This window comes from Pelobates fuscus, chromosome 1 (genome assembly GCF_036172605.1).
Source record: "Pelobates fuscus isolate aPelFus1 chromosome 1, aPelFus1.pri, whole genome shotgun sequence".
NCBI lineage: Eukaryota > Metazoa > Chordata > Amphibia > Anura > Pelobatidae > Pelobates > Pelobates fuscus.
The window spans coordinates 82,352,812-82,365,696 of record NC_086317.1 but is presented as its reverse complement, the minus strand read 5'-3'; the positions used below and the strand labels follow the sequence as shown (position 1 = coordinate 82,365,696).

Genomic DNA, 12,885 nt, shown 5'->3' with positions numbered 1-12,885 from the left:
CCTACCAGCAAACTCAGCCCATTCCAATGGAGCACCGAACTTTTCCAATTTGGAAGGCACATGAGACTCAAGGACCACTTTCATCATGCAGCCAAAGATACCACCAGGTCCAATGATACGGACATTGACAAATTTAGGTTAAAATCAACATTTGACTCACCAAGCAATAAACATTCCATTAAGACATTCCTTATGACAACAGCCAAGATGACACAGAACATCGCTACGAAACATCCTACAGCGCAACACAACATCACGAAACCAGAAAGAAAGTCGTTGGCTAGTCTGGCTAAAGATCACACCATTGTTGTTCGCCCAGCGGACAAGGGAGGGGGCATAGTCCTTATGGACTACACTGACTATGCAGCAGATCTTAAACAGCAGCTCCAGGATGAAAACACATACCGTCCACTCTCTGGGGACCCTACCTCAGATATTCAGAGGAAAATCACGGATGTCCTGGATATGGCCTTAAGAGCAGGCTACATAGGATTAGAGTTGTATCGATTTTTGAACAAAGCCCACCCACGTACTCCGGTGATTTACAGTATCCCCAAGATACATAAGAACGCCAACAGACCGCCTGGACGCCCCATAGTGTCAGCCATTGATGGGATATTAGAACCCATTGCACAATGGCTTGACTATGTTGTTAAAAAACCAGTAGAGGCCTTGACTACCTGTGTCAAAGACACACAGACACTCTTGGACAGAATTAAGGGCCTGGAACTACACCATACTGCACCGGTATTCATTACAATGGACGTGTCCAGCCTCTACACGGTCATACCCCACACAGAAGGAATAGAGGCCATGCGACAGGTCCTATGTAACTCTCCAGTGTATAATGGCCCATCTATAGAGTTTGTTTTGGAGTTATTATCCCTTATTCTCCATAACAACCATTTCAGATTTGAGGAACAATGGTACCTCCAGGTGGCGGGAACATCAATGGGGTCATCAGTAGCCCCAATATATGCTAACGCATACATGTATGTATACGAAATAGAACACATCCTACTGCCATATGGGGACTCCATCATAGGATACTATCGCTACATCGACGATCTGCTAATTATCTGGAGAGGGACACAAGTGGAGGCACAACAAATGGTACTTACATTGAACCATCTACCATCACCTATTAGGTTTACGGCCAACATAAGTGCGGAAAAGGCACAATACCTTGATTTGGGGTTAACCTGGGGGCAGAATGTTATTGAGTATTCTTTATACTCAAAGCCCACCGATAGAAATACCCTCCTGCATGCCCATAGCGCTCATCCCATTGCACTCAAAAGATCGATACCTAAAGCACAGTTTCAACGGGTGATCCGCAACAATTCAAACCCGAACAGGATGGCAGCACAGTTGGACACTATGACGCAGAAATTTGCAAATAGAGGCTATGAAAGCCGGGTACTCCAGGACGCCCTTACCGTGGCCAAAACAGCTACGAATCAAGATAAAGTACAACCGACACAGAGGATGGTGTTCCCCATGACGTTCCACAATTCTTCACATCAGATTTCCACAATGATTAAAGAAAATTGGAAGATGGTGGCCACTGACGATCAGCTTCCTAAGATTTTCAAAGAACCTCCGATGATTTGCTATAAACGCAATAGAAATCTTCGTGACGTATTGATGCACACGGATCCGATCGCCAGTTACTCTAAGACAACCAAGAGCAATATACGAGGATGCATTCGTTGCCTTGGTTGTGTGACATGTGGACATATGATTCCATCAAAAAAATTAAATCATCCACACACCAATAGAGTATATGACATCAAGCACACTATCACTTGTCGGACCACCCACGTCATTTATAAGCTTATATGCCCATGTGGGCTTTATTACGTGGGTAAGACGGAGACGCAATTATGTGAACGCATTAGGGGTCACCGTTCTAGTATTAGGCTAGCCTATAGGGATGGACTCAGTGACAAGCCAGTGGCCAAGCATTTTTTTGACAAAGGACATCCTTTAGCCTCCCTGAAATTTGTGGGTATAGACCACATCCCCCCTCCTAAGAGAGGTGGTAACAGAGGCAAAATGCTACTTCAGAAAGAAGCATATTGGATACACCAGTTAGACACGGTGGCCCCTAGGGGTTTGAATGAAAATATTCCCTATTATTCATTTATTTAGCTCCCTTAATATAGTACCAGTATTATTTTATTTTTTTAGACATACAAGCTATTACCCCCTATCTGGGTGTTGTAGACATGTACTTATATTTTAGTGATATAATTGATATGTTATGGCTATGACGTTAAGAGTTATGTTTTTTACACACAAGCTTTGCACCATTATTACTGTATGGTTTTCAGCACTATTTTTGCACTTTATTTATTGCACGTCATCACTTTAACGAATTACTTGGCATAGTATCTTCTACAGCACTTTTATAACATATACACCTTCACTTTTATGGGATGTATCCTTAGTGACACTATTTCATTGTGTCATATGGTTTGACTTAAATATATTACATGTCTCTATTAGATATATATTTATTGGTGTCTTTAGCTGACCATGTCACATTAAATATTATATTACATTCATCACATCACATTCACATGCATTCGTCCTTATAACTGACACATGAGTTTGTTTACATACAACCGGTGTAAAATGCGCATTACGTTGCTTAGCAACGCCCCGCTTGCCGTTTCCGACACGGCACGTGTCACGTGACGATACCAGTCACGTGCCATATTGGAGGTGGAGCCACGGGTTGGGTGCTCGCGCACACCCGGAAGCATAGCTGAGGCCATACGCACAGTTAATATGCTGCCCACTTCCTATTTGAAATACAAAATTTCGGATACGTAGATGAAAGGGGCAGTGCTGGGCTGATACCTAATGCGCATACCCGGAAGTACACGGCGGAAACGCCGAGGACACCATGCACCTGGGTGAGTCAATTTCAATTATTGTTATGGCTATATATTGACATACATTGCAAGTAATATGTGTTGTCCTATCATTTATTGTCTGACCCTGAGGAAAGTCCCGAGCGGGGACTGAAACGTTGGTCACAGATTTTTAATATGATTAAATAAAACTTTTGAATTTTAAACAAGACCGGTGAGCAGCTATCATTTGGCGTTCTATGTATCTTTGGAGTCCAGGCTTTGGCACCCGGCATATAAGGAACATTAAAGCGTGAGTGCATGGGATTTTTTTCTATTTTTTATATATATATATATATATATATATATATATATATATATATATATATATATATATATATATATATATATATATATATATATATATATTTTTTTTTTTTTTTAATTCTTTATTTTTGTCGTGCACATAAAACAGTACAAGCAGGTCTTGCCACACATAAGATTTACACAGAATTGAAAACAGTGTGGCTGTGGGTCTGCACATTTTATATATTTTGTAGGACATCATACTTTAGTGTTAGTCAGAAAGGAGGCTAGTAGGCTTGTGTTAGGCTTGGTGTCTGACTGTGTGTGGTATAACAGAATATTAACGAGACAGGCTAGAAATTAGGTAGTTCCCTGTGTAACATGCTGAACAGGGAGAGGATAGTCTGCAGAGGACAGCATGGGAGTGTACCCAAGGTCGTTTGCCTGGCGGCACTGCCTAAATTAACATTACTAGTAAGCTTTAAATATAAGAAGAGGGTCTACCTGTATAGCAGGAGATAATAAAATAAAAAATAAAATAACCACTGGGTTGCTTGTCATTTCAATATATGGGTCCCGCAAGCGTTGTATGCGTGTTGTGTGTGTGTCTTTGGGGGCTGCTTAGCCGATGCCAAGAGATGGGAGGCTGCAGATACATAACAGCCAGAGTCTGTTTAGCCCCGTGTGGGCGCCCTCCCAGTCACAGGTACCGCTGCACTCTCGTGTTGTTCTGCTCGGGCTCCGGTACAGATCATCACCAGGCACGTGGCTTCTGGGTCTCTGCGGTGCATGTGGCCGACCCCTCTGAGGGGGAACCCTCAAATGGCGCAATCTGCGCGTGGAGCTACTGCGCCAACTAGAGTGTCGTCTTCTGATGCTACCATGGAGTGGCTTGTTGGGCTGTCGGCATTGCCGCTTTGGTGGTCGGACCGGAGGCAACTTCTTCCCTGTCTGGACTCTGCGTGAGGTGCGCTTCAGGTACTTCCTTTGATCTCTGCAGCCCGCAGGCCTGAGCTGAGCCTGAACGTGTGGATCCCTTGGTAAGGTATATGCTTGTCTCCTTGTCATCTTGGCCCAGAATTGGGCACAGATTCTGTCAAATGCTATCAGCCATGGCTCTGCATCCATAGGCACCTGGCGGGGAGCTTGTGTGGGGGTATCCACTTGGAAGGCAGTCATCTTGCCTGGCAGGCTGCAGTCACCGGCGTTGCTGGTGCTTGTTAAAGTCCACAAGAGTGAATCAGAGGGTTCTCCAGTGGGGACCGGGATAACCCGCACCAGTCATGGGGGGAGGGGGGCAGGGGGGAGGATCAAAAGCTGTATTGTGGGGTCCCACGGGTAGCTGAAGAACGAGGAGAGCGGCCGCCTCTCCCCCTCTCTGTCACGAGTAGGCCTCAAATCTCTGAATCCAGTTATCTGTGTAATAGTCGCTTGTGTGGTATCCAGAAGGCCACCGGGACTCCCTCTGCTTAGATCATGCCCAGCTGACCTGGTATTTTGCCTTGAATTAGACAGTTTCGTCGATTAATCAGTGCCTAATGCAGGAGCCAGCACGACACACGTCTGGTCCGCTCGGCAACCAGACTCCGCCCCCCTTTATAGAAATATTTTAATTGACATATTGAAAGTGACGTTTTAATTTTATTTTTTGGGGTTACTCATTTTTTCGTTTAAGGGTTTACCTATTAATGGTTCACCCAGGTGCCTCATGTTATATTATTTAGTCTGGGGGTTACCCCCCTTCTTTCTATAGAGTAACCTGACACCTTTTCCCTCATTTATCTCTCAGTTTGTAGTTATAATCACACACGGTTCCAGTCTGGCTGAGAGGAGGATTAGGGGAGGTAACTAGTTCAGTTACCCGGGCTTCGCTACAAGACGCACTCTTCATCTTTACAGCTTTGAGTTTAACAGCTTTTCTGGGAAGCTCCCCATCCTATCCACGTTGAATGCTGTCCCCAGCTGTTCCCACTCCCTTTAGCCTCTGATCCAATACCAGCAATTTATTTAGTATGCCACAATGCAAAAGTGTCTTGATCTTCATTTTCCTACAGAGCACCGAAATTATGGAATAAACTCCTGGACACTTTCAAATCTACCCCAGCCTAAAATTATTTAAGAGATCCCTCTACATATCTCAAAGCAAAATGCACCTGTGATCATGGTCGATTATATTTCTTACCTGTTCTGTGTTAAAATTAAATTTTGTACCATATTGTAACAATGCAATGTTTGTGGGCCCAAGGACATACTTGAAAATGAGAGAAATCTTATGTACCCATCCTGGTAAAATACTTTACAAATAAAATACTTACATGAAAGTGTATTTAAGCCATCGCTCATTAGCAGGCGATAACGAGGAGGGCCATTTGCAGTACTGATTGGACGAATATTCTAAGGAAAGAAATAAAGAAATATTAGCTAAAATTGAATAAAAAGGCTTCTACATTAAATTCTGCCACATCAACCCTGTCCCAATATATTTACAATGCTGTTCTACATCTTCAAGACATTTCTATTACCTGTTGTGATGGGGGAATGCGGAGGTACACAGAACAAATGGCAAATACTTTTGTTCTGTGCCACTGTGACCATTTTCATTGCATTGGTTCAAACACTTTGGGACCTAAGGTATGTTCCCACCATTCAGTCTTATACCATTTTCAATGCATTTAAAGGACCACTATAGTGCCAGGAAAACAAACTAGTTTTCCTGGCACTATAGTGTTAATAGGTTCCCCCCCCCCCCCCCCCCACCCTCAGGGTCCACCTCCCGCCAGGCTCTAGGGAAAGGAAGGGGTTAAAGCCGTACTTTTCTCCAGCGCCGGGAACTCTCCTCCTCCCGTCGTCATCGGCTGAATATGAATGCGCGGCAAGAGCCGCGCGCTCAGTCAGTCCATAGGAAATTATTTCTCAATGCTTTCCTATGGATGCTGGCGTCTTCTCACTGTGAAAATCAGTGAGAAGCGCGGAAGCGCCTCTAGCGGCTGTCAATGAGACAGCCACTAGAAGCTGGATTAAGCCATATGTAAAATATGTTTACAGCAGGCAGGGTTAACCCTAAATGGACCTGGCACCCAGACCAATTAATTGAGCTGAAGTGGTCTCGGCGCCTATAGTGGTCCTTTAATGCTAAATAAGAGTATATGGACACCTAGTCTGGCCCCTACTGGAGGTATAGATAAGACAGAGATAGCAGACTTCCTTCTATGCCAATTAACACCAACAATCGGCACTATGAGTGGCTGAGAAAAATCAGTTGACACTCTCAGCCAATCACAAACAACTATTGCTACACCGGTTAATGTTTTTTCATTAGCCCAGGCAGCACAGAGAGGATGGGCTGCTGGGGAATCACACTTAGCATTAAAACATTAACTATGGTTTAACACTGAATGGAAGGGTGATGTCAGGGGACATCAGACACTTTAACTACTTCAATGAGATGAAGCAATGATCCCTTATCTGATTTCAATGAAAGAATGATTGGTCTATTATCCACAACGCATCAATAGACTCACAAACATTAAAACTGACTTGAGAACTCTGGATTTAATATTTTACATATTCACATGTCACATCCATGAATCTAAAGTGATGCACTTGTGAATATTACAAACAGTAAGCACAGTATATTATTATACAATGCAGTAAAATAAAGACAACACTTTTTTAAACTTTCCACTTACAATGACTTGAAGAGTTGGCTTGGACGTAGAATCTCCTTGCAAGATAGCCTGCAAATAAACCAACATCAAGATATCAATTACATACATATTTATCTAAACAACCAGCCAGTAAAAATAAAATTGTTTTTACTTCAAATGTTAGTTTCCTCAAGGCCAATATATTGTCCAAGCAATTCCTATTTTTAATAACTAGACTATGGAGACTTTAAAAAAAAAAAAAAAAAAAAGTCACATTTAGCTTACTCTACCAGCCCTCCAGAGTAAAGATTGTCTGCTAGCTTAATTTAAGTTCTCCCACAATGCTGTTGATTAATTACATGTAAACAGAATGGATTTGACTACAATCACTGCAAGGTTCAATTTTTATCATGATTTTTTTTTTAAATGTAAAGACTCATTCTTGCTGGTTCTTGTAAGCTTTACAATTTGCGGCCAAAAGAAGATTTCACATTTATAATTTTTCTGATAAGTTTAACAATCAATATTAATTATTATATCACAGCTGATTTTGTTATATTCAATTAGAACTACACATATAGGCAATGACAACATTATTGCAAGCTGAAGTACCTCCAGTTTAATAAATAGGCATATCGATCATGCTTGGAAAATAACTTGAAACAATGGGATTAAGGTCTTCTTCAGAACTTTGTAGGCTTATTTTATAACATTGTTGTTGTGCAAAAGTGCATGTTATCTCTGAAGACACTAGTTCAATTAGCTTGGATCAATGGAATCCATTCCCCAAAGATGCAAATAGTATACAGCCTCATGATACATAACTAATGCACGTATATCATGCTAACCTCAGGACTATTGTGTATCTTGAATTGAAAACTATCTTTAGATAGATTTTTTTTTTTACTGCAAAACCATTAAAAATATTTTTAAAATAATCAATGTTTATTCACCATGCTTATAATTTCTTTCTTCACGGATTAGTCATGTATAACACTGCAAATACACTTGCTGTTCAGTTTGAAGGAATTCAGTTGCAAGCGGAAAAAGAAACACTACAGTGTTATAGTTCCTGAGAACTACTGTATTTAGGACCCCTACACCCTGTATGAGGGTTTGAAAGGTGAGCATTATTTAACTTTAAACCATTGTCGCACCAGTTTCTCTTACCACGCGCCGCCTCTTTGGCAGAGATCAGTGTCGAAGATGATCTCAGCCAATACAAGATTTCCCCTTAGTGACACATTGGGAAGATAGCATGCATGTGCAGCACCAATCAAATGTATGATTCCATTTGATTGAATAGCCAAGTTTAATATAAGAGACACCACTCCCACATACCTTATTCCCATAATAGGTTAAAAGTCTCCAACACTATTTTGGCTTTATGGTATGTAAATACATTTTACCACATGACAGGAGGCGTAATATTTTGCATTAATATTCTTTACCCACTCTCCAGCAGCACAGATCAATCACAAATGTTTTAACCAATCAGAACACAAAATCATGACATGTGTAAAGCTTAAACAGCCTTTACTCTTTCTTTGCTGCATCTGCTGTGTATTGATTCTATAGTATTGCTTATTTGACCTTGTGGTGATAATCTATCCTAGCCCTGCCACTCCTTACAAGTTCTACTAACTTCTCAAGCCTTTAATGTATCCCCAGGCCTCTCTGGCCTACATTGGTATCCCCTGTCTCCCTCTGGGCTTCCCTTCCACCTTCTGGTATCCTTACAAAACATTAACTGAATGTATGCCCTGGCAAATCTTCATGCCCTCATCTATAGGCTATAATTTACAGTAAGCAAACTTAACTAACTTCCTAACCTTTATTCGATCTTCTGCCTGTTTGTAATGGGATCCCTTTTCCATGTCATATTGGAATTGCGGCACAATTTTTTTTCAGCTGGGTTTGGGGCAGGAGGAAACCTCCGGCTGCTTTCCCACTGATCGCACGGGCCCATGGGAGTTGTTCCTGGCGGGTCCTCACATGCAGGGGCCATCTTGGATCTCACAATGACGCGAGATTCACAGTGGCCATTTTGTTTTTTCAGCTTGGTCTCACTTGGGCTCACTGTGTTTAACCTCTGCTACTTCAGAGGATTACCTCCTACTCTGTTAAGTATTCATGCTCTTTGAATTCCCCTTCTACAAAGGATATACTCTACTACTACCACCTGGGAATATCCCTTAGAAGGATTGGAGATGCTTTTCCCATAAAGTAAAGATGTATATCATTCTGACCTGGTGGTACACTGTTATATAGTGGGTTTATTTATATACTGTGTCCAATATGGTGCAGACTGTCTGTTACAGCTGAACACAGATGTGGACCCCTGCTGTACTATTGTGGTTAACACACACATACCCTCTGCCCTCGATTGGAAATACAGGGGTAAACCCCCATTTTAGGTACCATTAACAGAATTGGGATTACTATCCATTTAAAGCGGACTAAAATCCAGCTCCTGGTTCCCACCCCGAATGTCCGGGGATTAAAGCGTTAACCCCCTTTCTTATAGGCGCCGACATCTTGCTAGTGTTGTAGTAGAGAGACATTGGCCGGTCTCTACTACAACACTAGCAAGATGTCAGCGCTTCCCCAAACGTCAAGGTGTCAGTCCCTGACATATTAGCCGGTTAATGTGACCGGCAGCGAAGGGTTATTCCACATGATTTCATGAGACAATCATCTACGGATTTGTGTGGTTGGTGCTGCCTTTAACTCTGTGAGTACCTCAATTGTACTTGTCAAGGGGACTCCCAGTCAGGCCTTGCCAACGCCAAAACAGGCTATTAACACATATCCTCTTCGCCACAGGACATTTCACACTCCAACAGGAATGAGTCACCACCTCAAACCTAGGACTTCCAGTCCATGCTAAACGCTGCAATGGCAGCTTCAGTGGGAAAGTTCTATCCAAAATCCTTACTCAACCTCCTCCCGAACTACCCACCCAGTCTGCTGCAGAAAGATGACACCATGTGCTCAGAGAGACCTCCCGCCTCTCACCAAACACCACAGGAAAGAAACCCCTGTACTTCCTTATAAGACCAACGGGAAAAGGGCATATTAAGAGCCCCAAATGAGTGGCTATGTCAGAACCACCCCATGAAAAGCTGTCTTCCGAGGAGGAAGATGCTTAACCTCCTGCCACATGGAACGTTCTGGAAGAATGGTGTGCAGATGATACCGCGTCAGAGGGTGAAAATAACTGGCAGGACCTGCCTCCTATGGTTCTAAATGTGTCAGGGAGTTGTTTGCGTCAACCCTTTTCCTCTAGACTAGGCATGTGATTCTAACTCGCAAGAGGTAGATGGGCTTTTCCTGGAAACTTAGGGATGTCCACTAGGCCCAAGAACCATATTGCACCCGAGATCTTCGGAGTGGAGCTTCCCTACTCATTTGGCTAAATGAATCCACTTCTGGATCAGACAGCCTATAGATTGGGAGGTCAGTGCTAGTCTACGAGCAGCATGCCCGACAAAAGACAGTGGTGACCTTTTTGTCCCGGACTGGACAGGATCCCTGCAAAAAGCGGAGGAGTTAAAAGCATTCCAAGATAAATTACTCTAAATACTTGGCCCTTGATGAAAATTCGGCACTTTAAGCATGGTGCCCTGCTTGACCCACACGCACTGTGTGAATAGACCCAACACAGTATTTGCCTACTAGGAAATACCAACGCTGCTCTCTGCACCGAGAGGTGCTTTTACGAAGTGACGCAATACTCAAATATGGCCACTAAGGAACTTGGACTGTCAGCCAATGGCTCCACGACTGTATTGTTAAGACATTAATTCACTATGTGGAGATTACCACTCGGCCGGTCATCTACACATCTCGTATGTGCAACCACATTGGCCGGTCTCTACTACAACACTAGCAAGATGGGTTCACTGGCTTCTATCATTAGCAGGGTTCGACTCTTGCTTTGGTGCGCATTACATGTGCTTGTTCTCTTGCCAACATTATGTGTTCCATGTACTGGTCTTGAAGGTACTTCTTGGATCTTTTACTTTCGACTTCTGCTCATGCTTCTTTCGCATTGCTTCCTCTGAAAATTCAAAATAGTAAGCCTTCTGTCATGTTTCTAAGCCCTATTCTTTGCTACGGCTTATCTCACTGGTGTTGGACTTATTTTCTTAGTGATAAATATATATGGTGTTTTATTGAATATACTAAAAAATAAATAGTGTATAGGCGCTTCACTATTTTGATGTAAAAGTAGTAAAAACTACTGCGCGGGTAGTGTAACTGATGTAATGGTGCTTCCCACATACACCAAACACAGAAAACAAATCACACACAATATCAGTGTATACACCTTCACTTATAAAGATATTACCTGATATATGGTGATATTACCTAATTTTCTATATTTGCACTGTTTTATTGAATATGCTAGTTTTCTACCTACTGTAGTCATCTTTTATAATTCTACACTAGTAACTTATTACTCGCTATGGTTTATACTGCCACAACATCATTACTTTTGCCTTTCACTTATTTGTGTTCTTTTGAATGGGAAAATTTGCAGTCTTGCCCGAGGTTTGGATGTTCCTAATACAACTGAAACGTTCTCTCTCCTCAGTCAGTTGGATTTGTTCTGCTCCTTTTGTTTCTACATTCATGTTTCTGTTGGAGAATTCTCACATCAAAGAAAAAGAAGGCTTTATGCATGTCATGAACCTTTGTGCTGATAGGTTAAAACTTTTATAATTGATCTCTGCTGTTTAGTTTGAGTAAAGAAAGTTAAAGGACCACTATAGGGTCGGGAACGCAAACATGTATTCCTGACCATAAGTGTGTTAAATCCCTATCTACTCACCGCCACCCACCCCAGTGAAGGTATCCCTAGGCTGTAATGTAAACACTGCATTTTCTCTGAAAAGAGTGTTTACTGCAAAAATCCTGAAGGGATTGATTATACTCACCAGAACAAATATAATAAGCTTAGTTCTGGTGACTAAATATTCACCTCCTGTCATTACTAATATTAAAATTATAGGTACACTACGTTAGCATAATCTACAATTATCTGTTCTCTCTCACTCCATTCTCAGATTGCCTGTCCAAAGATGCTGCAAAAAATAATTCTGGCTATTTCTCTCTGCTCTGCTGCTGCACTCCTTTCTTCCCCTTGCAGGCCATTGCTTTTCACTTAAATAGAGGAGGAAACTGCTAGTTTTGTTTTTTTAACATGTAATGTTAGAGAAAGTTAGATATTTACAAGCAATTCTGCAAGAACAATGTATAGATGACATTTGAATCTATCATTTAAGATAAAGGGTATTTGTCATGACAAATTCAACTCTAAGTCCTCCTCAGTAGAAAAGCCACTAGAGGTGCTTCCACAGCACTGACCAAGTACCCTATATACTCGAGTATAAGACGAGTTTTTCAGCACATTTTTTGTGCTGAAAAAGCCCCACTCGTCTTATACTCGAGTCAATTGTCTGTATTATGGCAACTTACATTGCCATAATACAGACCAGGACCGCCGGGTTCATTACAAGCCCGGCAGTCCTGTTGTGGGCTGGCGGAGAGCTGTTACTTACCTTTACAGCAGCTCCTGTCAGCTCCCTCTGCAAGTCTTGCGAGAGCCTCGGGGTCAGAGCGTTGCCACAGGTTCCTTTGCGGCCACAAGACTTGCTGACAGGGGAGCTGACCGGAGGGGAGAGAGAAGGGAGCTGAGAAGGTAAGTTACAGCTCGCTGCCAGCCCCCTCCACTGAACTGCCAATGCCACTGGACCATCAGGGAAGGAGAGCCCCCCTCCCTGGCCAGCTAACAAGCAGGGGGACGAAAAAATATAAAGAAATAGATTTTTTTATAAAATAAAAATAAAACATAATATTAAAAATAATAATAATTTAAAAATATAATATATAAAAAAATAATAAAAAAAATAAATGCCCAATCCCCCACCAAGGCTCTGTATCAGACACACATCTTTATGTGTGAACCGAAGGACCAGCACATACTCTTGGCATAGAGCTAAAGAGGAGCCTGCTTCTGCTACTTGTCAGGGTTAGAGGGAAAGCTCTGCATGTTTCACGCACTG

General features: G+C 42.2%; 1 protein-coding gene across 1 annotated transcript in view; it reads right to left on the bottom strand.

Moving 5' to 3' along the window:
- Nucleotides 1-12,885, bottom strand: part of RPA1 (replication protein A1) — a 70,485-nt gene that overhangs the window by 54,381 nt on the left and 3,219 nt on the right. The window contains exons 2-3 of the mRNA XM_063449938.1: nt 6,857-6,904; nt 5,483-5,561 (exon numbers count right to left, since the gene is read on the bottom strand). Coding sequence (XP_063306008.1) covers nt 5,483-5,561; nt 6,857-6,904 — 127 coding nt within the window. The remainder of the gene's footprint in view (nt 1-5,482; nt 5,562-6,856; nt 6,905-12,885) is intronic.